The sequence below is a fragment of the Abramis brama genome, assembly GCF_963993115.1.
Source record: "Abramis brama genome assembly, chromosome: 2".
NCBI classification, from domain to species: Eukaryota; Metazoa; Chordata; class Actinopteri; order Cypriniformes; family Leuciscidae; genus Abramis; species Abramis brama.
The window spans coordinates 10,790,355-10,815,661 of NC_139964.1; the positions used below are offsets into that span (position 1 = coordinate 10,790,355).

Consider the following 25,307-nt stretch of genomic DNA (forward strand, 5'->3'; position numbering starts at 1 on the left):
CAAATTAGCACACATATATACATGTGTGTGTGTGTGTGTGTGTGTGCGCACAGTGTATAATATATATATATATATAGTCTGAAGAGCATAAAAACACTGACGCTTGAATCCAAATGTGGCTTGAAATCAGACTGTTTTTTCCAGGATCGCCACTGTTCATTGGCTGTTACCTAATAAATAATTGTCAAACCAGAAAACTGGAGATTGTTCAAAACAACATGTTTAATGTTTAAACAGAAGTGCAGTATAAAAACTATAATAATCAGTAGTCAAACACTGACTGGTTAAAGGTGATTCTGCAGGTTAGTTTCCCAGTAAGATGATCACTTTGAATATAAAACACCTGATCATTGATAAACAGAGACCTGTATGACACACACACACACACACACACACACACACACACACACACACACACACACACACACACACTCATTTGCTCCTCCTCTCTATGAAATACAGTGTCTGCAGCTCCCTCTATTGACCTCTTCATTAAATAAATTCAGTGCAACACTTACATTATGTATATTGTATAATATAAAATGTATAATACAGACATGATAAGAACAAGGAGAATGATTCATTCAGCATGCATTAATATCTCAGTCTCATAACTGATATGGCACATCTGAACATGAACAGTGTAATTAGAAAATATAAATAAACAGTTGCAGTAAGAAAAAATCATAATGAAAATTACATCTGTAAGTGGTTAATTACACCCTGCACTGCGTTTGTCATTTCTACACGCTTTTGGATGTAAGGATGTGTGAACACCACCTAAAAACCCTGCTGTGTAAAAGTGTCCAGTCGAGTTGTTTTCTTGTAGATTTCTAGGCGTTGTGCTCTTGTGTTTGTTTTGTTTTATCAACTGTTATCAACTACTTGAGTTTTTCCTCACAAATAACTAATATTAGTTATATATTAGAGGCCAATAACATTTTTGAGCAACCACTAGCGTAGCTCATAACATGTTCCACTAATCACAAACAAGCATAAACTCACACAATCCATGTTTTGATTGTAAATGGTGCTTGTGCTGTGTTTCTTTACAAGAAATGGCTCTTGATTTAACATTTTGTATCTAATGAATTGGCATTCATAGTTTTAAGTGCGAGTCTTAAGTGCTTACGTAATTCACTGTACACATTAAAATGTCACTGTAATAATGACCAGCTTCCATAAAGAGCAATACAATCCAGTAATAATCTCACTGAACTAGTTGAGTCTCGAGCGGTGATTGACCGTGGTGTAAAGCTCCTCGTTATTGAACGTGACTTTAGCGTCACTGAGAGACTCTTCATGCTTCTTCTTCATGAAACGGACAGACGCGTACAGGAGCCCATCATCAGAGGGGTTTGTGGGTAACTGGACTGTGGAATATAGCGTGTGGTTTGGATCAGAAGAGTCTGTGGAAAGTTTAGCGTTGGAATATAACACATCGTCCCCCGTTCCTGAGACTAAGCGCTGTCTGACGTCTCTGATATTCTCATATTCACACACAGCCTGAGGCGCCTGAGAACAGACAAGAGATAACAACTAGATTCAGTTCAGGAAATAACAGGCAGATTCACAGAGAGAGGGTTCTCCAAAATCACTAATATATTTAAATAAACATTCACCACATCTATTTTCTAAATGCATGTTATTGATTCATTCATGCATATGATTCATATTTAATTTTTTTGCAGTGGATTCAGTTCCACATCCATTTCTGAGTGACACGCACACATCTCAACATCCAATCAACAACGACGGACAGAAGCAAGTCTCCACCCCCTCATTTTTATTTAATAAATCATTTCGCTCAGATGAACGCAATATATAAGTAAAAATGTGTCACTACTTCTGTTTCATCACGACTTTAAATTTTTTTTTTTTTTTTTGCTTATAATAATAAAATAATATTTTGTTTATTATTTTTTTTTTATTGCGTATTATCACAATTTTCCATTTATTTTCACCCTTGAACATCTGAATGTTGGGTCACTGCTGTTGTGGTGAATTTTTAATAAATAAGATCAAAACCTGAATTCAACCTGTTAAACTTTTAACCTGACTTCTCCTTTGGGTCTAACATTATGACAAACCTTTACCAGACTTTCTTTTGGGTCTAACATTATGACAAACCTTTACCTGACTTCCTCGTCTGGGTCTAACAATATAACAAACTAAATCTTACTTCTTCTTCTTTTAGGTCTTACTAACTTTTGATAAAGGTTGAACACAATGTCACCAAAACGTTCAGTTCTTTGCCTGCATTATGTCATGATATATACTGAGTAATCAACTGACTGTTAACCCTTTACAATGATTTTTGATGATTTTGCTTATGCCAGTAACACACTGTTAGACCTTACCGGGTTTTTTTACAGTAAAATACTGGCAACACTGTTGCCAGTAAAATACTGTTAATTGTACAGTTCTTTACTGTAGTCTAGTTTGTTTCTGTAAAAATTCACTAAATTCTAATTCAAATGAACTAATCACACTTGCAGAAACCGACTGCCTTAAATTGACCAACTGTCATTTAAATGTATTAACTAAAATTTATAATGCATTAATAATGTGAGCAAAGCATTACTGTGAACTTCTTTCATTTGAAACCACTAAAAAACTATTGTACTTAAAAAGATTTCCACTGGACCAGCAACTACACAGTCACCGCCTGTTAAATAAAGCAACATGCAGCATATCATCAATGTTTGTAGATCTTCTCCTGGACTGAAGCACAGGCTCTACTCTTCTGCACAATGGTGACCCAAAAAAATAATTTTACAGTAAACTACTGGCAACAGTGTTGCCAGTATAAACCTGTTTTATAACTTACAGTTTATTACTGTTAAAATACATTTTGTGGGTGTGTCTTTTTATCTTACACTGTTAACCCTTTCAACCCCACAGGGAAATCCACACTACAAAGAGTAAAAAGTAACATTGAGACAATGTTGCAGTGAGATAATTAAGGGAATATGTAAGTGATTGTTGAGCATTAGTGATGAACACCTGCTGTTAATAAGCAGAACCACTGAAGAAAAGAGAAACACAAGAACAGAAAATAGAGAAACACAATAACTACGACTGACTTCCAGCCATTACACATTATTACACTTATTATTAACCAGTATGACTTTATTTCTGTCATACAGAAGTTGTTATTGAAAATGTTTGTTTGAAGTTACCATTATAGAGATCAGTGCTTGCTTTAGTTGGGATGTTGATGCTAAAACATTCATTTTTCTTTTGCTGCTTGAGCTGTGTTTTTGCAAGTCACACTTGTGCGCACACAGTTTATGAATGATTGTGGTTGTAATGCTTATGATGACAAAATCATCATATTGCCTGTTCATTCACTAAGGAATTAATTCTTATTCATTCAGAGTTTTATCCTCGATCAAAAGTGTTACATTAGCACTACTGTGAAACTACAGCAATAAATTACTATGACTCTTTTTTTTAACACATCATGCATAAACCAAAAAAAAAAAACAGCTACACTATGTTTTAGAAACACCGAGATATCACAATTTAGCACATTCATCTCAACAATGGTGGCAATATTTCTTTTTTTTTGTATTATTCATGCAGCAGTGCATGCTGGGAGTTTTACATTATCCTGGAACCCAGCATGCATTGCGACATGAAACTTTTCACCATTGTTGAGATTCATATATTGATTGTTGATGTCTGTGTGTGTCTGAGTCAAGCAGGTGTAAAATAAAATTGAATGCACTATATGATTGTTTTTTTTCAGAAGCCCTGATAACAGAAATATTGATTTAATTTTGTAGATACACAGATATATGCTAAATATGACATACCCATAATTTCAATGAATATATACAGGAATAATCTGAAAATCAGACATGTCCAGAATGATTGTGACATCATCACAAAAGAATAAAAACACCTTATAAACTACCTCTTGACTTTTTCTTGCCATAACAAATGTGTTTTATAAACTCACTGTTACAGCAGCCAGAGAGAGATGAATGGTAAGAAGTCCAGGGACAAGAGACCAACTAAAGCAAATACTGATCTTCATCATGGTGACAACAAATTTTATTATTAACTAAATCTTTGTTAATTCTCAACAAGAACTTTTGTACATGTATGAAAGAAATAATCGTAAACTGGTTTGTAAACTGGTTTCACACTCAGTGTTGCTGGAAGTCAGTTGTAGTTTTTGTGTTTCTCTTTTTTCTGTTCTTGTTTGTCTCTCTCCTTCAGTGATTCTGCTTATCAGGTGTTCACTCACTTATTTTCATTCACTCTGTCAAGGGGACTATATTAGTGAAATAATGTAGGGAATAGTGAATGAGGGTATAGGGTGTGATTGGGAAAACAGCCTCTGAGTGTCGATTTTGAGCACTGTTCATTTACAGTATATTCCTGTAGGCTATTTTTGTTTTCTACGGTATATTACTGTTTTAATGGAAAATGGTATGATACTGTCTGAATTACGCCTTTTTTTACAGCAAGGGTTAACAGTGCAGAGTGTAAAGAAGGGAGGAGCTTGCTTTACCAATTGAACCAATCATATTGATAGAAGGTGACATGTTAGTCGCGCTGATTTTATTTTGACGTGTCTGTCTTTTGTCCTATAAAACCCGATGTATTCTTTTGCTTGGGTGAGATTCTCTGATAATTGCTCGAGTACTCTCCTGGCCGTAAATAAAGAACTCAAAGGACATTTGCTGAAGTCTGTCTGTCCATTTCTGCTGTGCCGCAGGTGAGTTAGATTAACGAGGTAGAATAGGACAGGGAATGTCGATTGGAGACAACCCAGATAGTAAGGTTTAGGGAAAAAATCTACGACACTGTCATTCACATGTTCTGCATCTCATATAGTTCTAGTTCTGCTTCATGTGCAAAATACAGTCAGCAAACTGTTCAATAGTCAAGAAACTAAACGCCCCTCACCTTTCTGCTGCTCATCTCTGTCCCGTCTGTGGAAGGGTGCTGATCTGTGGAATAACAAGAGGAAAAACCTTATTTCTAAAGCGCTTTATACAATTCAGACTGTTTCAAAGCAGCTTCACAGTAATAGACAGGACAATAACGGTGTTAATGTTGCTCTTCAGTTACGAAAAATACAATTTCATCTGTAATGCAGCTCTAAACAGACAATAGTGTCACTTTTCAGGTCAATTTAGTTCAATTCTGTTTCAATAATAATGTCAATGTTGGAAAGTGCATCAGTTATGAATGAAAAATCATAATCAAGTTGAAATCATGATAAGATAAAACAATACAGTAAGGCCAGTTTCAAGAAAGAAATTGATTTTTTATTCTTTTTTATTTTGTTTTTTTGGACCTGGGTGTCTCAAAACAGGAAAAAAAAAAATCTAAATAGTTACAAATACCTTTTCCATGAAATCAGATGACAACTAGCATAAACTGCTAATGTAATTTGAATTCACAATCGCAGGGAAAATGTAAAACAGCATCAGGTCACACAAGGCCAGCAGACCATTAAATCATGTGTGTGTTTGCGTGTGTGCGATACTCACCTCGTGTCTTGATGTATCCTAATTTGTATAATAACAGGACTGACGCTCCGATCAGCAGTAAAGACACACAAACGCAAGAGATGACGATTCTGTCAGACAAATCTGGAGAACAAGTAGACGTGAAAAGTTTAATCTCTGAGAATCAATCTCTAAACCAATCTCTAAACCACCATTTTTCATAAACACACACACACAAAAAAACAGACTATATATATAACAGACTATATATATTTTATATATATATAAAATAGTTTAGCTTTAGTTTTGGTGTAATGTAATATCATTTGCATCTGTGAATTTCCTAAAATCTATTTGTGGCAGTTCAGTTCTCTCACTTCTGCTTTCAGCCTGAGGAAATCACAAACCACTAACCTCTTGCTCAACCATGCAATCTCTACATTTAATCTCAAAATCTACCACTGTTTGTGAGGTCAAAACCATCACTGTTGCTAATCACCTTAATATAGAAACAGTGTAGTTCAGGTTGAGCCCCATTTGCAGTTTTAATGTTCATCAGAATTTGTGGCTGAAAAATAATTTTGACTCGTCCCTAATTTTCTTTGAGGTTGAGGTCACATCAAAACTCACAGAATATAAAAGTTTGGATGGTTGAAATGCAAAAATGTGAAGCTTACGATTTTATAAAAGCACTTACATGAATTCCTCTGTTAAATTTTGTGTATTATTTGAAATGTACAACTAAAAAATAATTGTAACACATATTGTGTATGTGGCTGTACTTTCCAATTTTAATGTTACAGCACTCAATAGTATTTTATAACATTCAACTTTTTACCAAAATGTGTAGTGTGTGGTGTTAGATAAAAAAAAAAAACTAAAATCAATTATAATCGGCTGCATGACAATCTACTTTGACAAAAGGAAATACTTACTCTTCTTGACTTCTAGATTTACTTTAGTGATGATGTGAGATCCACACCAGTATATCCCAGAATCCTCTTCTCTCAGATCAGTGATGTTTACAGTAAAGACTCCAGTAGAAGCTTCATCACTGAAAGAGAATCGATCATCTCTGATCGTCTCCAATGAAACTCCATCCTTCACACACATGGAGGGTTCATGTGCTTTGCAGAAGCATTTCTGATGTTCATCATGATGTTTGCACTGGATTGACACGTCATCTCCTTCATACTTAGTCAAGTCCAGCTCTGGAAATATTAGAAATATGAGAACATCAATTCACAGCCATAGTTTCACATATTCAGATGTATAAACCTTCCTCACCCTCGTTCATGATGACGATCAGATGAGTGTAAAGATAATTCATGTCTCTCTCTAATGCCACTGCACACCAGTATTTCCCAGCATCCTCTGCTGTCAGTCCAGTGATGGTCCCAGTGAAGACACTTGCAGTGACGTCATCATTCAGAGTCAATCTGTCAGTCTTGGTCTCTTTCTCTTCTCTCACAGTCTCATTGAGAGTATTTCTATCTCTAGTGGAGCACTTCCCCTTACAGAGAGACTTTGACTTATAGATTGAATCATAAGGGCAGAAGATCTCAGCAGATTCTCCTTCACGTCTCACTACTGGAGCCACTGCAAACATAGTACATAGTTCTGTTTTTAGAGGAGAATAGTAGTTTTCCTCCAAGCAGCGAACTGCTTTTGAAGGAGATTAATAACCTCCTCCCTCCCCCTCTGAGAAGAGTGTGGGGTACAACATGTTGTAATATAATCTACTCCCTTCACCTGAGTTGGTGAATAATAATGTTGTTTTTAGAGGAAAATTAAAGTCTCTGACAGAAGATTGTTATTAGAGAAGAATAAACTATGGATGACTGGCGTAAGGTCGAGTCGGCACTGTGTGTTTGGCTCCCTAATAATATATTCAGAAGTCGAGCTTGGCAGATGTTTGAGATGACTATATCTATGATAGTTATTCTCGCTTCGCTGTCACCTTGTCCAGGTTTCTGGGTATTAATTAAGGTTACGCTCCTTCCTATTGCTCCAGTTAGGGTGTAATTGTAAGATGTGGCTGGTAGCTCTGCTCGAAGGGGTCTTGACTCTCCTTGAGTGAGGCTCGGACAAGCCGCCATATAAGTCTTCAGGTCCTTTCCTAACATACTCTAGATTACTGGGAGCATTGTGCAAGGTGTTTTACCACTCGACGACTGACACAACAAGTTTTAGATCACTTGTAACCTCCAGCAGGTTTGGGTACAGTCGTATCCTATAAGTTTTATACATCTGTTCCAACCCTGGTATTAAGACACATCAAATCACAAGTCTTTAGCGCTAAATACAGGTGGAAATAGGATCTAAACCATTTTTTTGTTCTCATTGAAACCAGATGGATACTGTTTCTAGATACTGATTACAGAAAAATCAATTTAATGCAGTTGATGCCACACTAACCCAAATAAATCTGACAACATGGATTGTAAAATTTAGCTGAAGTAATGTAAGAAGGATCAGGTAATTTAACCTATATAATGTAAAGTAGAATAATAGGCATACATTTACCAAAATGTTTATATTTTTTGTAGATTTAAGTTTATCCTAAGCAGATACAGTTTGACTCTATGCCATTTAACAGATCGTTACATCATGACTTGCCACTGTTATTTACTACAATGAAATCATCTGAATTCACTCACTGAAGAGGTTGAGCTGAATTTTGGTGGTCAGGGAGATGAAAGTCAAATGTGTGTCTCTGGTTTCTGCTCCACACCAGTAAACTCCAGCATCTCTCACGCTCACATTACTGATGCTCACTGTAAAAACTCTCTCTTCATTTCTCTCAGATGAAGGACTCATTTCTGTCACTGCAGATGTGCTCAATGTCTGGCATATGTGATCATCAATCTCTTTGCAGAACTGAACTTCATGTTCCTCTGGGATCTGACAGGTGATGTTGACTTCTTCACCAAGATGAGCAGATTCAGTCACAAATATTGCATCTGCAATCCAAAAGAAATTGCATAAAATCTGAACCAATACTTTGTACCTGCAAGATAAAGTATATCCAGTTCCTCACCGTCTCTGACGTCCAGCTGAAGTTCAGTGAAGCTCTCAGTATAGTGAGACACATTCACTCCACATCTGTATGTTCCTGCATCTGCAGCTTTCAGCTCTCTAAAAAACACCATCAAGACTCCTGCTCTGGTGTCGTCATATAAAGAAACATCTCCATTCTTCATCCATTTATCCTGAACTCCTGGATTCTTCCTCTCTGAACATCCATCTGATTCTTTACAGATGTATTTTGGCTTGGTTTTGTGTTGAGGATGTTCACACTTGATCATCATACGACCTCCTGAGTGGCCAGTCGCTCTAGACACGCCCACTTTACCTGTCAATCAGATATTTTGTTAATTTATAATACACCTTATTAACTCAACATCCATCTCACTGTAACTACAGAAATGTTTGATGACTACATTGTTTATAATATATCTGAATTCACTCACTGAAGAGGTTGAGCTGAATTTTGGTGGTCAGGGAGATGAAAGTCAAATGTGTGTCTCTGGTTTCTGCTCCACACCAGTAAACTCCAGCATCTCTCACGCTCACATTACTGATGCTCACTGTAAAAACTCTCTCTTCATTTCTCTCAGATGAAGGACTCATTTCTGTCACTGCAGATGTGCTGATGTTTTGACAGATGTGATCATCATCCTCTTTGCAGAAATTAACGTTCTGTTCCTCTGGGATCTGACAGGTGATGTTGACTTCTTCACCAAGATGAGCAGATTCATTCTTTGTCTTTGGATATTTAACATCTAAGCCAAGAGAAATTACATTAAACATTGTAACAGACATTTTACGTATGCCAGATAAAGTATTTGCGGTTCCTCACCGTCTCTGATGTCCAGCTGAAGTTCAGTGAAGCTCTCAGTATAGTGAGACACATTCACTCCACATCTGTATGTTCCTGCATCTGCAGCTTTCAGCTCTCTAAAAAACACCATCAAGACTCCTGCTCTGGTGTCGTCATATAAAGAAACATCTCCATTCTCCATCCATTTATCCTGAACTCCTGGATTCTTCCTCTCTGAACATCCATCTGATTCTTTACAGATGTATTTTGGCTTGGTTTTGTGTTGAGGATGTTCACACTTGATCATCATACGACCTCTTGAGTGGCCAGTCGCTCTAGACACGCCCACTTTAACTGTCAATCACAGCATCATACCTAATCAATTCTTCATGAACAAAGACCTCAAAAAACATGTATACCAGATTTGACTGAGTTTGTTCTACTTACTAATAACATGCAGATGAACAGTATTGATAATGGAGTAACTGTATGAGTGTCCGTAGGCTGAAACTCCACATAAATAAACTCCTCCATCATCTGGAGTCACAGCAAAAATTCTCACAGTGAAGAAGTTTTTATGCCAGTCATTATGAATGACTCTTTTTTTCTTATCCCATGTGTTAGTAGTGATCACCTCGTCAATAATGTTATTTTTGGTTTTGAATATGGTTTTCCCATCATTCCTTTGATTCCAAGAATATTCACAGCTAATATCAGCAGTTTCTCCACTGTTTACATTCACTGTCTTTGATGCTCCACAACATGAATCTGTCAACATTCAAAGTCTTTGTTTATAAGCTGGGAGAAAAAAAAAAAAAACTGAAACAAGGAAAACTACGGAGCCCCTGAGGGGACCTTTGCAAAAAAATAGGACTTTCGCGTGCGCACGAGAAACTATCGGTTTGCGTTATAGCGTCATTAATACAAATGTGGATGATGTATATATCATTTATGTTGTTGTTTGACATGTTTTGAAGTGTCTATTTTAGCAAAAATCCCAGGCAAGGTGCTATTAAAGACAAGACTTAGAGACATATTTTAGTCACAATTCAAATAACTTTATTAACTTTGAATAGACTTTTAATAAACTTTGTATTTGTATGTGTATTGATAAAAAAATAAACAAGTAATAATCTTCTGCTACTGAGATGAAGGAAACATTTTTTTAAGAAGTAAAGTTCACAAGATTGCTATTTATCTTGATCAAACTGTTCCGTCATCAGCTCTTCCTCAGTTCCGCACTGCAGAATAAAATAGTCATCCTCTGCTGCAGTTGTACGGATTCTTAACGCGTTTATTGCAACTACATTTCATCTTTTTCTCATCAAACAACCAGACTAACGGATGGTTCGACACAACCCGTACCGAAGAGCCTAGACAGGGCTTTCTTATAGATATACTGTAAATACAGGGTAAATGACGACTGTTGGCCTACCATGGTCGCCCTCGTCCAGTAAGTTTAAAATAATAATAATAATAATAATAATTATAATAATAAATTAAGATATAAATCAATATAATTCGTTGTAAATTAAATATTTTAAAGGTGCATTGCGCAAGTCTCTGAGTTTTTGCAGAACTATGCCCCCTCTGGCGACAAGCGAAACTGCAACTGAACGCGCATGACGTCACGCCCAGTCTCAAATTCCGACCCGAATCCCTCTTATTTATTTTACTGTACAGGATTATAGAGGCAATCGCAGTGATCAGAGAAGGGCTTATTCAGCCCATCAGGCAATTGTTTAAGCATGTATGGGTTAGAAAAAATGGGTATTTTTAACATGAAATGTTGCGCAATGCACCTTTAAACACTAATACAAAAAGGTAATTGACTGTATAGTCCTAACGTTCATGCATGAACTGTCATTCAGACTTACTGTCTAACAACCAGAGAACATCAGAGATATTAAAATACATACTCTTCTGAGTTTTATGATGTAGGCCTTTTTTATTAAAATGTATTGGCCTATAATTTATATCTCAAGGATGTGCGCTTGTGCGTGGCGCACTCAGTCATGCTGAGAGGGAAACGCATTATATTATTAGGCTATTCAGAAACAGTGTAAAAGACCTGTAAATAAAATACAACATTAACATTATAAACACTATTAATAACATATAGGCTATGCGTATTTTACTTCCCCTTACTAGCCAGATCCTTAAATGAATGGTATCAGAAAACAACAAGAAAAGAAAAATAAGTAACAACTTATGATAATAAATAAAAATAAAAAATACATAGTAGCCTATAAAAATAGCCCATTGTGCCCTTTATTACAAACAACTTTTAGCCTATTTTAAACGCCAAGCCTAAACTAATTTATTTGAATCGAAACTGAAACTATACCGCAAAGTTGGGTTCGCGCATCTTTCGTTCGGTCCAAAGTTTAATAATGAACAGGAATTAATAATAATTTAATAATGAACCGGCTGTGATGTCAAGTTAATGCCAGAAGTGAACCGATGTTGTTAATAGCGCGATTCGCCGGCGCCATAACTTGGATTTGTTCCTCAGTTGGGGAAACAACTTAATACTTTATCGTTTCATACTCTGTCATTCGAAACAGTAAAATGTATATTTTTTTTTTGTGTACATTCAAAATGACTACAAAATGTCATGCCTTTGAAAAAGAAAGAAAACAACATGATGCGGACGTGTAGAACTTTATCCAAGAGCTGTTGTAAAGCCTACACTGTTAGACCTTACCGGGTTTTTTTACAGTAAAATACTGGCAACACTGTTGCCAGTAAAATACTGTTAATTGTACAGTTCTTTACTGTAATCTAGTTTGTTTCTGTAAAAATGCACTAAATTCTAATTCAAGTTAACTAATTACACTTGCAGAAACCGACTGCCTTAAATTGACCAACTGTAATTTAAATGTATTAACTAAAATTTATAATGCATTAATAATGTGAGCAAAGTATTACTGTGAACTTCTTTCATTTGAGACCACTAAAAAACTATTGTACATAAAAAGATTTCCACTGGATCAGCAACTACACAGTCACCGCCTGTTAAATAAAGCAACATGCAGCAAATCATCAATGTTTGTAGATCTTCTCCTGGACTGAAGCACAGGCTCTACTCTTCTGCACAATGGTGACCCAAAAAATACATTTTACAGTAAACTACTGGCAACAGTGTTGCCAGTATAAACCTGTTTTATAACTTACAGTTTATTACTGTTAAAATACATTTTGTGGGTGTGTCTTTTTATCTTACACTGTTAACCCTTTCAACCCCTCAGGGAAATCCACACTACGAGTAAAAAGTAACGATGCAGTGAGATAATTAAGGGAATATGTAAGTGATTGTTGAGCATTAGTGATGAACACCTGCTGTTAATAAGCAGAATCACTGAAGAAAAGAGAAACACAAGAACAGAAAATAGAGAAACACAAGAACTACGACTGACTTCCAGCCATTACACATTATTACACTTATTATTAACCAGTATGACTTTATTTCTGTCATACAGAAGTTGTTATTGAAAATGTTTGGTTTGAAGTTACCGTTATAGAGATCAGTGCTTGCTTTAGTTGGGATGTTGATGCTAAAACATTCATTTTTCTTTTGCTGCTTGAGCTGTGTTTTTGCAAGTCACACTTGTGCGCACACAGTTTGTGAATGATTGCGGTTGTAATGCTTGTGATGACAAAATCATCATATTGCCTGTTCATTCACTAAGGAATTAATTCTTATTCATTCAGAGTTTTATACTTGATCAAAAGTGTTACATTAGCACTACTGTGAAACTACAGCAATACATTACTATGACTCATTTTTTTAACACATCATGCATAAACCAAAAAAAACAGAGCTACACTATGTTTTAGAAACACAGAGATATCACAATTTAGCACATTAATCTCAACAATGGTGGCAATATTTCTTTTTTTTAAATTATTATTCATGCAGCAGTGCATGCTGGGAGTTTTATATTATCCTGGAACCCCGCATGCATTGCGACATGAAACTTTTCACCATTGTTGAGATTCATGTGCTGATTGTTGATGTCTGTGTGTGTCTGAGCCAAGCAGGAGTAAAATAAAATTGAATGCACTATATGATTGTTATTTTTCAGAAGACCTGATTACAGAAATATTGATTTCATTTTGTAGATACACAGATTTATGCTAAATATGACATACCCATAATTTCAATTAACATATACAGGAATAATCTGAAAATCAGGCATGTCCAGGATGATTGTGACATCATCACAAAAGAATAAAACCACCTGATCATCTTCCTCTTGACTTTTTTCTTGCCATATCAAATGTGTTTTATAAACTCACTATTACAGCAGTCAGAGAGAGATGAATGGTAAGAAGTCCAGGGACAAGAGACCAACTAAAGCAAATACTGATCTCCATCATGGTGACAACAAACTTTATTATTAACTAAATCTCTGTTAATTCTCAACAAGAACTTTTGTACATGTATGAAATAAATAATCGTAAACTGGTTTGTAAACTGGTTTCACACTCAGTGTTACTGGAAGTCAGTTGTAGTTCTTGTGTTTCTCTTTTTTCTGTTCTTTTTTCTCTGTCCTTCAGTGATTCTGCTTATCAGGTGTTCATCAGTGTCTCACTTCACTCACTTCTTTTCATTCACTCTGTCAAGTGGACTATATTAGTGAACTAATGTAGGGAATAGTGAATGAGGGTATTGGGTGTGATTGGGAAAACAGCCTCTGAGTGTCGATTTTGAGCACTGTTCATTTACAGTATATTCCTGCAGGCTATTTTTGTTTTCTACGGTATATTACTGTTTTAATGCGAAATGGTATGATACTGTCTGAATTACGCCTTTTTTTACAGCAAGGGCTAACAGTGTATAAACAATCTGTTACAGTAACTTTCTATTATATATGCAAAAGCTGCTTTGCAACCATATTGTTAAAAGCGCTATATAAATGAAGGCGACTTGACTAGAAATCGAATATTCAAGCTGTTTATTCAATTTTCTACCTCAGAACGAAAAACGTTTTAGAAATATTGTTTATAAAACAAAAAAGGAACTCTTTTCTAATTTTCTACTTTAAATATTAAATCAAAAAACTACACTGAACGAAAGACACACTGATTCAATTACACTACTAATTGCAGTTTGAATAAAAAAAAATAAACCTTTATCTAAAATTTATATTTTTATATTTTATATAAATTAAAAAAATTGTCTTTTTCAGACTTTCTTCTGTGAACACAAAAATGTTTTGCAGAATGTTCATTGAACAGTCATCAGCTTTCTTTGTCATCATTTGCTTTCATATTTTTCATACAATGGTTGTAAATGGATACTGAGGCTGCCAATGCCTAATATTCTGCGTAACATCTTTTGTGTTCCTCAGAAGAAAGTCCTCTGATTTGGAACAAGTGTGAATATTTTCACTTTCTTGTTAACTATCCCTTTAATATTTTGTACTTTATGTTAATATTTTGTTTCCCCCATGTTGGCAATGTAATACACTGTTAACCCTTGCTGTAAAAAAAGGCGTAATTCAGACAGTATCATACCATTTTCCATTAAAACAGTAATATACCGTAGAAAACAAAAATAGCCTACAGGAATATACTGTAAATGAACAGTGCTCAAAATCGACACTCAGAGGCTGTTTTCCCAATCACACCCTATACCCTCATTCACTATTCCCTACATTAGTTCACTAATATAGTCCCCTTGACAGAGTGAATGAAAAGAAGAGAGTGAATTGAGACACTGATGAACACCTGATAAGCAGAATCACTGAAGGACAGAGAAACAAGAACAGAAAAAAGAGAAACACAAGAACTACAACTGACTTCCAGCCACACTGAGTGTGAAACCAGTTTACAAACCAGTTTATGATTATTTCTTTCATACATGTACAAAAGTTCTTGTTGAGAATTAACAGAGATTTAGTTAATAATAAAATTTGTTGTCACCATGATGGAGATCAGTATTTGCTTTAGTTGGTCTCTTGTCCCTTGACTTCTTACCATTCATCTCTCTCTGGCTGCTGTAACAGTGAGTTTATAAAACACATTTGTTATGGCAAGAAAAAGAGGAAGACGATCAGGTGTTTTTATTCTTTTGTGAAGATGTCACAATCATCTTGGACAATCTGATTTTCAGATTTTTCCTGTATATATTCATTGAAGTTATGGGTATGACATATTCAGCATAAATCTGTGTATCTACAAAATGAAATCAATATTTCTGTAATCAGGTCTTCTGAAAAATAAAAATCATATAGTGCATTCAATTTCATTTTACTCCTGCTTGACTCAGACACACACAGATATCAACAATCAGCATATGAATCTCAACAATGGTGAAAAGTTTCATGTCGCAATGCATGCTGGGTTCCAGGATAATATAAAACTCCCAGCATGCACTGCTGCATGAATAATAATAAAAAAATATATATTGCCACCATTGTTGAGATTAATGTGCTAAATTGTGATATCTCTGTGTTTCTAAAACATAGTGTAGCTCTGTTTTTTTTTTGGTTTATGCATGATTTGTTAAAAAAAAAATGAGTCATAATAATTCATTGCTGTAGTTTCACAGTAGTGCTAATGTAACACTTTTGATCGAGGATAAAACTCTGAATGAATAAGAATTAATTCCTTAGTGAATGAACAGGCAACATCACATTTTGACATCACAAGCATCACAACCGCAATCATTCATAAACTGTGTGCGCACAAGTGTGACTTGCAAAAACACAGCTCAAGCAGAAGAAGAAAAAGGAATGTTTTAGCATCAGCATCCCAACTAAAGCAAGCACTGATCTCTATAATGGTAACTTCAAACCAAACATTTTCAATAACAACTTCTGTATGACAGAAATAAAGTCATACTGGTTAATAATAAGTGTAATAATGTGTAATGGTTGGAAGTCAGTCGTAGTTATTGTGTTTCTCTATTTTCTGTTCTTGTGTTTCTCTTTTCTTCAGTGATTCTGCTTATTAACAGCAGGTGTTCATCACTAATGCTCAACAATCACTTACATATTCCCTTAATTATCTCACTGCAACACTGTCTCAATGTTACTTTTACTCTTTGTAGTGTGGATTTTCCTGTGGGGTTGAAAGGGTTAACAGTGTAAGATAAAAAGACACACCCACAAAATGTATTTTAACAGTAATAAACTGTAAGTTATAAAACAGGTTTATACTGGCAACACTGTTGCCAGTAGTTTACTGTAAAATCTTGTTTTTGGGTCACCATTGTGCAGAAGAGTAGAGCCTGTGCTTCAGTCCAGGAGAAGATCTACAAACATTGATGATACGCTGTATGTTGCTTTATTTAACAGGCGGTGACTGTGTAGTTGCTGATCCAGTGGAAATCTCTTTATTTACAAAAGTTTTGTTGTGGGTTCAAATGAAATAAGTTCACAGTAATACTTTGCTCACGTTATTAATGCATTATACATTTTAGTTTAATACATTTAAATGACAGTTGGTCAATTTAAGGCAGTCGGTTTCTGCAAGTGTAATTAGTTAACTCGAGTTTTAGTGCATTTTTACAGTAACATACTGTAGATTACAGTAAAGAACTGCACAATTAACAGTAAATTACTGGCAACAGTGTTGCCAGTATTTTACTGTAAAAAAACCCGGTAAGGTCTAACAGTGTACATACATAAATGACATAGGCCTACATCATCCATATTTCCACATTTGTATTAATGATGCTATAATGCAAACCGAAAGTTTCTCGTGCGCACGCGAAAGTCCCAATTTTTTTTTTGTTTGTTTGTTTTTTTGCAAAGCTCCCCTCAGGGGCTCCGTAGAAAACAGTGACAAATTGATTATTTGTTCTACTCACTCATTATATGAAGATGAACAGTATTAATAATGGAGTAACTGTACGAGTGTCTGTTGATCCAAACTCCACATAAATAAACTCCTCCATCATCTGGAGTCACAGCAGTAATTCTCACAGTCATGAGTTTATTTTGTCTGTCATCAGAAACACTGAATCTTTCTTTCGTATTCCATGTATCAGTGGCATGTATCAACTCTTCAATTGAGTCTTTTCCTATTTTGAATATGATCTTGCGATCATTAATATGATTCTGTGAATATTCACAGCTTAAGTTTGCAGTTTCTCTAATATTCACCATCACTCTCTTTGACACTTTACAGCAGGAATCTGTAATTCACATAATGAAGAAATATATTTCACTTATAGAAAAGGTTTAAAAATGATCAATAGTTTTACTACACAAAGAAATCAATCTTAAAATGACTGACCTTCTTCCACCTTCAAAGTCATATCGATGGACCATTTGTTATAAACTCTAATCCGGTATCTTCCAGCATCTTGTTGAATTAAATCTCTGATGTAGATCATGAGTTTTCCCTCATTGTTTTTAAACAGTGTGAATCGTCCTGCATTAATCCATTTATCATGTGTCCTATCATTTATTATTGTTCTCCACTCAGGTGAGTTGTGATAATAATTTTTATATAATTTGGCCATATATTTAGAGTTACTGAACCAAAGTTCCCCAGAATCAACAAGAAGACTTCCTCCAGAATATCCAGTGACACTGACGCATCTCACTGCACCTGTCAATCAGATTGATACTGTGATCAGAAACCTCATGAACAGAAAACAGCATCATTACTGCAGTGATGAAAGAGAAAAGCTCTGACCTGAGATCAGGGAGAAAGTGAAGAAGATGAGGAGGATCTTCATTGTGAGTTGAGTTCAGTCTTCTTTATGCTGAATGTTCTCTGTGTGAATCTCTCTGTCTCTACATCTGTCTGCTTTAGTTCCTTCCTCTTTCTTCAGCTCTTTATCAGTAATGATCAGCTTTACTGGCTCCTCCCACCATCAGCACTGACTGAATATTACATTAATCACACTGAAAGAGCGCCACCTAGTGGGTATGAGGAGCAAGTAAGACAGTTCTGGACTGGACAGTGTGCAGGTAAAACAGATTTGAGTATCAAGAGGGTCAGTCAAAAGATTTTGAAAGAATGCAAAATTCATGCTAAAATAAGATGCAAAATGACATTAAATTTAAAAATGTTGAAAAACATTAAAAATAAATAATTCACACTATTACAGAAGTGTGTTTCGGATTACTGATAGGCCTACACCCTTCAAAAAACAGCTTTCGAGAATCAACTCAAATACATGAAAATAGTTTGTAATTGTGTTTACAGTCTCGACCACATTGGTGCTCCCACAATCTTTTAAAACAAATTACTAAATGATTATGAGTTTAGACTACAGAACTTATATAAGTGTTCATCATGGATGAGATACAGGTATAATTACAGCAGACTGAGAGCGTAACAGTAGTTCATATGCTTTGTGCTCCATCCGTTTTCTGAAGCAATAAATAGCTTTGTGTGAGAAGCTGGTTTAATTTTAAGTAATTTCTTCACCCCTTTTATTCCACCAGTTGAAACTACAGGTGCATTGATTGGGAAACTGGGGGAACCGCAACATCCCAGACTTCTGATTCATTAAAACATTTAAGTGTAACATTTAATATTTAGATTTAACTATTTAAAATATCTCTAAGTTGACAAATATAGTTGTAAATGTGCTAAAAAGTTACCGTCAAAAATCCATACCAGTTTTTTAAACATTGTTTGAAGCTAAATGTGACAAAATGTTGCTGTTATTTTCAGCGTGAGCCGCTTTACAAACGGCACCCCATAGTTTCCTATGGAGTTAATATTGTGCCATAATTAAACAAACAAATCCAGCATTTTGCAAACAAACTCGATCTGCTTGCAAAGGAAAACTCAACTTGCAGACAAACAGAAAGCAATGTGCAGGTACAAAGGTCAATTTGAGCAAAAATGCAGTGGAGTAACAAATATGTATTGTGTTTTACAAATATAAATAAATGAGCCTAGATAATATTTCACAAATAAATACAATCCATCCTACAAATTGCATGAAACCTTTGAACAAATACCAAATCTAGCATACAAGTGCATATCTGTCTGTTATGATTGTGAGACACTTGGCTTTTTATGAGATCTCTCGGCTCGATTTTCTCACAAATGTGTTCAGGCAGATTTTCTCACAAATGCAGTTGAGCAACTTCCTCTTCTAAAACAGTAGATGGCGCTAAGCTAAGGAATTAATTCAGTGCTTGTCTCTGCACTGCAAAGATTTGAAACTTGCCTTTGCCTAGGAGAACAGGTGTGTTTTTGTCTTACTTTAACTATAATTAAAGGTATGATTCGGAGTAAAATCAACCTAGGGTCCTTTGCACCATGTCCTCGAGCCAAACACCCCCCCAGAAGCTTTTTTTTCCCTTGGTTGAACATTATTAAAGTTAGAGCTTATTTACAGATATCAGCCAAAATGGCTTAGTAGGCGCTAATGGCTCCAAATTTGTATCTGGTAAATTGCCCAACTAATAATGCCCAGAATGGACCAAACTTCTACAGTAGTACAAATACGTTCTGTAATCATAAAACGAGGCATTGGAAAGTTTGTAAGTACATCAAGAGTTTATTTAAATAACACTTGCCCGATGGCTAATGCTACCGCTAACCCAGACATCGACGTCACTTCAGTGATTTGGGAAAAGCCTGTAAAAGTCCTGGCAGAAAGCGATGCATATGGATGTAGTGTAACGACGCCCAGTTCCAGGAATGCACTAATATTTTGTTGGTAGTACCAGTTTATAACAATTATTAGTTAACACTAAGTTGTCAACACTTCGGAAAAAAATAATAATTCGTCGTTACACTACATCCTTATGCATCACTTTCTGTCAGGACTTTTACAGGCTTTTCTCAACTCACAGAAGTGACGTCGGTGTCCGGGTTTGCGGTAGCATGAGCCGTCCGTTTCCTGCCAATTTATTCTACTATCATTATATTTCTCACATACAAAAAGTACATGATTTACATCTTTTTTGTCTCAGCACTCTATGCATAAACCAGTACCATTACCTACTATTTCTAAAGTAGCATTCAATCCTGTGTGATCTAATCTAAGTCTGGTATAAACCACTTCTTCCCTTCTGTGTAAACTTGACCAAGACACATGGCAAACATGAGGGCTTAAATACACAGACTAATGACAAGACAAGAGACACCTGTGAACAATGATCACACAATTAACCAATGACAAGACACATGGCAGGATCACATGACAAACAGGGAATCACATGACAGACATGGAAACATGACATGAACAAACCCAAAACGTGACAAGTAGCTTGTTTTCTAATGTTCAGAGTTGATCTGTTTATCTGATTATGCTGTTTGTCACTGTTTTGTGGCACATATTAAACATAGTCAAAAGACACATCTTTTTCGGCAAGCTCTGCAACCAGTAAAATTATCTTAATTTTCATGACAAAATAAATCTTACCTGTTTAAATACTGAGACTTTAATGATGATGTGAGATCCACACCAGTATTTCCCAGAATCCTCTTCTCTCAGATCAGTGATGTTTACAGTAAAGACTCCAGTAGTAACATATACATTAGGACTCTCAGTCAACCAACAAGGCAGATTCAATGCAAACGATTAAAATAAAACAATTCAAAGTAAAAGGTTAACATAAAGTCAAGTGACAATAATAAAAAAAAAAAGATATACATACAACCACCATAATTGACTCCTCAGACCACCAGAGGATCATCAGCTGAAGTCTGAGTCTGATTGATGCTTCTGTCACTTTAACAGGCAGTTCTGGATTCAGCACCACGGACAGCAGCTGTCAATCAAACTTCAGCATCACTGATGACAGATTAACTACACACACTGGACAAAGAGTGAATGCTGAGACTTCAGTTTATACGCTTCCTTCCCTTCTTCTCTACATGCAATGCATCTTATTTTGCATCTACTCTATCAACTACCATACCATAAACCTTTACAATACCTAAAACCAAGACACTGTGTTTAACAGTCATTAGCACATGTTTGCCGCTAGATGGAGACAGAGGTTTGAATACAACATTTGTGTTTGTGTTTACAGTCTCAGCTGATGCTCTTAAACAATCTTTTCACAGAATAGTTCAGTGCCATTGTTGTCTCTACTTAAATTATACTCTCTGTAGATTTAAAGTTAACTTCACTTGTATTATAGAAGCAGGAAAAAATTGTTCTTACTCGTCACAGAAGTCGGTCAAAATCGTGTTGGCTCCTGTTTCCTATGGTATTACACTTGTTAAACCTTGTGTTAACTATAAATGACAGACAACAAGACGGTAAGAAAACTGTTCCTCCCGTATTTCCTTTGCCCAAACCTGTTCGAGTTCAATCTTGCGTCACAAGAAGTGTGTGCAACCATTAGAAACAGAACAGAAATTATACATCAGAAAACATGGGAAATAATACTGAAATATATATAAACACAGGAAAAATCAGAATTGACTCTCAAATAAAGTAACTTTCAGTTATTACTTGCTAAATTAACACTTTAAAGGGATAGTTCACCCACAAATTAAAATCTGTCATCATTTACTCTCCCTCAAGTTGTTCCAAACCTGTATGACTTTCTTTCTTCTGCTGAACACAAAAGAAGATATTTTGAAGAAAGTCAGTAACCAAACGACTGATGGACCCCATTGACTTCCATAGTAGGAAAAAAAATACTTTGGAAGTCAATGAGGACCAGCAACTGTTTAATTACCAACCTTCTTTAAAATATCTTCTTTTGTGTCCAGCATGAGAAAGGAAATCACACAGGTTTGGAACAACTTGAGGGAGAGTAAATGACAGCATTTTCATTTTTGGGTGAACTATCCCTTTAAACAAACAATAATAATATACACATTATTGACATATAAAATAGGCTATTACACTCTCCCTAAAGGAATATTAATAAAAAACAACAACTTTATTTTTTCTCATAATTTGTACACATAGCCTAGTTTGACATAGGCCTACTGTCATGTTGTGTAATTTTGATATTTATTTTTTTAAGTTTCAGAGTACAATACAACTTTATTGTCACAACATATGTTTAATATAGTACTCTATATATTGTATAATGAGGCATTTCATCATTTATCAGTCATTTAACAGTGTTTCTCGAATTTGTGAAGATACCGTGACATTCACGAGCCTCAGCGCAAATAAAGTGCCATTAAATCACATTTAAAAAAAATCAAATAAAGTACCATAAAAATAAATCATACGCTTCATGGTGCATAATTCAAGTCTTCTAAAGACATACAACAGCTTTATGTAAAAAACAGGTCTAAATTGTATTGATGTTTCATATTTGTCTCTCTGATCTGTTCAAATGATGATTCACCAGTCAACTTTATTTACATTCAAACGGACTATCAGCGCCATATAAGGAGAAAAGGGAGGAGTTGAAACTGCACCTTAACCTCATTGGCTCTCGCGTCTTTGCCGTTCCATATTTGAATATTCAGAATCTAGAATAAGAACTGAAGGCTCTATATGCAACTGTGGGTGAAATAGACCAAGTCACACGAAAACCAGATGCAAATAGGCACTGTTTATTCAGACTGTTGTTTACAGACAATGCTTACATCTTTTCATCACAGATTCAAATTAAATTCCAACATAAAAATAATTTTAGATAACCTGACTAAAACTTATTGGAGAAAGAGCATGTTAATGTTATACATAATTGTTATAATTGTTCATACAACAAACAAATTCACATCATCTTTTTATGGAGTGGAAAGTTTGTGCCCATCGTTAATTACACTTTTTTTTTTTTATCACCACACCTGCAGGCGTGAAAAACTCAATACATAGAGCAAAAGAAAACCACAAGCTGAAGAGCATTTCTGGCTGTTGATTTAAAGCACACCAATCTATAAAGCAAGTCTCTTTATCCAATAACCTTTATCATAATCATTAATTGCTAACGGAATCAAAATTATGTCTGTTCTTTAAAATATTCTTGTAAACATTCTAACACAACTATACAGACTCATTCACCATGTTTCATCTGTTTGCTGTCTGATGAGGATCTCACAGATAATATTGCATTGTCAAATTATGTCTCTCTGTGGGTTTCCTGAGTAAGTGTGTTTAATTAAACTGAACTGAGACCCTCAACCTTCACATGTTTTCTGTGGCTTTGAGCTGGACGGAAAAAACTGCCTGTTCTCAAAAAAAAGAAAAAAAGAAAACAACAACAACAGAAAAAAAAAACACCTTCTGTAGACGTCTGACAGAAAAAAAGTCAGTCTGGTTAGTAATAAGTCAATGCTGTAATGCTGTTTGTGGAGTTGTTTAATCCTCCTCTGCTGAGATCTTCACAGATTTAATGTCTTCTTTTCTCTTCAGTTGATGTTCAGTTCCATGTGGACCGGCGCGGTCATTGTTGATACGCTGGAGCTCTGTCTATTAGCATAATGGCGTCTAAGCGATTGTGGCGTTCTGTTCTTGGGTGTAATAACGAACACAGCATCATTTTGATGTTCCTAAATCCGAACCGCTGAAGACGCAGTGGCTGAGTTTGTTTTCGAAGGGAATATTCCCCACGATCAACATCAATGCTTTCATGTTTGCGCAAATCATTTCACACACCAGACTGCTTTATAAACGAGGGTCAGTATAAAGCTGGTTTTGCTAAGAAGCTGCTCCTGAAAAAAGGATCGGTACCAACTATTCGTGTTCCTGCTGCACCTCCAGAAGAAGAAGTGAGTGTAACGTTTTATTAATCTTTATATTAATCTTTGCAAATCGCTTACTGCACGCTTCATGATGAATGCAGCTGTTTACACTCAGGGTACATTACGGCATGTTTTCTATGTACAACGTTCTCAATATAATTCATAATCTCACGTTTATAATGAACAACGCGTTATGGTTATTGTGTTATTGTGTTACGGTGTACGCACAGAACAGAGGGCCGGGGTGAGAAAAGCTCATTATCATTTAAAGGCATGCACTGAAACGGCGTGCTGAAAACAGAGCTGTTTTTGACCAGGTAAAATTAGTGTTTTCTTACAATACTAATGAGAATTTCTAATTAAAGTATATTACAAACTTTTAATTTAGACCCTAAAGAATCATATTAGCTTGTACAAAAATGGCATTATATGACCCCTTAAAAAAAAAAAAAAAAACGCATTTTGGCCGTTTGTTTTTTGGTTGGCTGAAAACGCAAAGTTTTGAAAACGGGCTTCAAAGTGCAAGTTTTTGAAACCGGTCTCTGTATAAACTACAAAAACACAAATCTCTGAAGACGATGAGGTCATGCACATGTGTATTACGTGTTCAGTCTATAGCCATCTAATGGCCTGGCAGCAGAATACAGCGTTTATAGTCGGTTTCGCGATCTGTGTCAATGGGGATCGTTTTGTTAATGGTGTCGTCTGTACGTGGAAAACTCAAAGGAAAAACTTCTCCAGTTTAAGCGCATCGGTGTCGTGTAAACGTACCCTAAGACTGTGGCTGAAGTCAGTTGTAGTTCTTGTGTTTCTCTTTCCTTCAGTGATTCTGCTTGTTAACAGCAGGTGTCTTCAATAAAACTCAATCATCACTCAATTAATCACTTAATTATCTAATTAACTTTAACACTGATTCAGTGAAACATATAACACTCTGAGTGTGGACTCATATAAACACTGATCAGTGTAATTTAACACTGGGGCATTTGCTGTGAACCTTCTTATACTTGAGCTGCTGTTACTGAGCTGCTATTAAAGGGGCGCCAAGAGCTGCATTTAAAATACACATCTTTGCATCTGGAGTGGAAACTTTACATTTCGTTTTGTGTCACTTCAGGTTTGTATTTCCTGTTTTTATCACACATAAACTGAGATGAACTGAGACAAACTCTTACTGCACATCAATCAACATCTGACACATTTTGAGCGTGTGAAAGAAGCAACATGTTCGGCAGTGGAAACTTTAAAGCGTCTCATGATTTAACAGACTGAATGACCCTGAACATTAAACATTACGCTAAACTATGGATTATAAGGAGAATTTTATCAACTGTAAACATAAGCAAATACTGATCTGGTGTAATGTGTGCTGATCTGTGATCTGTTATAAGTGAGTTAGTTGAGTCTGTAGTAAATGACTG

At 35.6% G+C, this 25,307-nt stretch overlaps 1 protein-coding gene across 1 annotated transcript; it reads right to left on the reverse strand.

The window, feature by feature from the left end:
• Window positions 1-202: 202 nt before the first annotated feature.
• LOC311077604 (polymeric immunoglobulin receptor-like) lies at window positions 203-18,067 on the reverse strand. The gene is made up of 12 exons (XM_084106166.1): window positions 17,950-18,067; window positions 17,117-17,862; window positions 9,742-10,062; window positions 9,334-9,648; window positions 8,945-9,256; window positions 8,512-8,826; window positions 8,132-8,434; window positions 6,759-7,070; window positions 6,407-6,682; window positions 5,514-5,615; window positions 4,924-4,967; window positions 203-1,515 (listed from the first exon to the last, which is right to left on the reverse strand). The coding sequence occupies exons 2-12, from the start codon at window positions 17,412-17,414 to the stop codon at window positions 1,219-1,221; spliced, it is 2,895 nt and encodes a 964-aa protein (XP_083962292.1). The 5' UTR covers window positions 17,415-17,862; window positions 17,950-18,067; the 3' UTR covers window positions 203-1,218.
• Window positions 18,068-25,307: the final 7,240 nt, after the last annotated feature.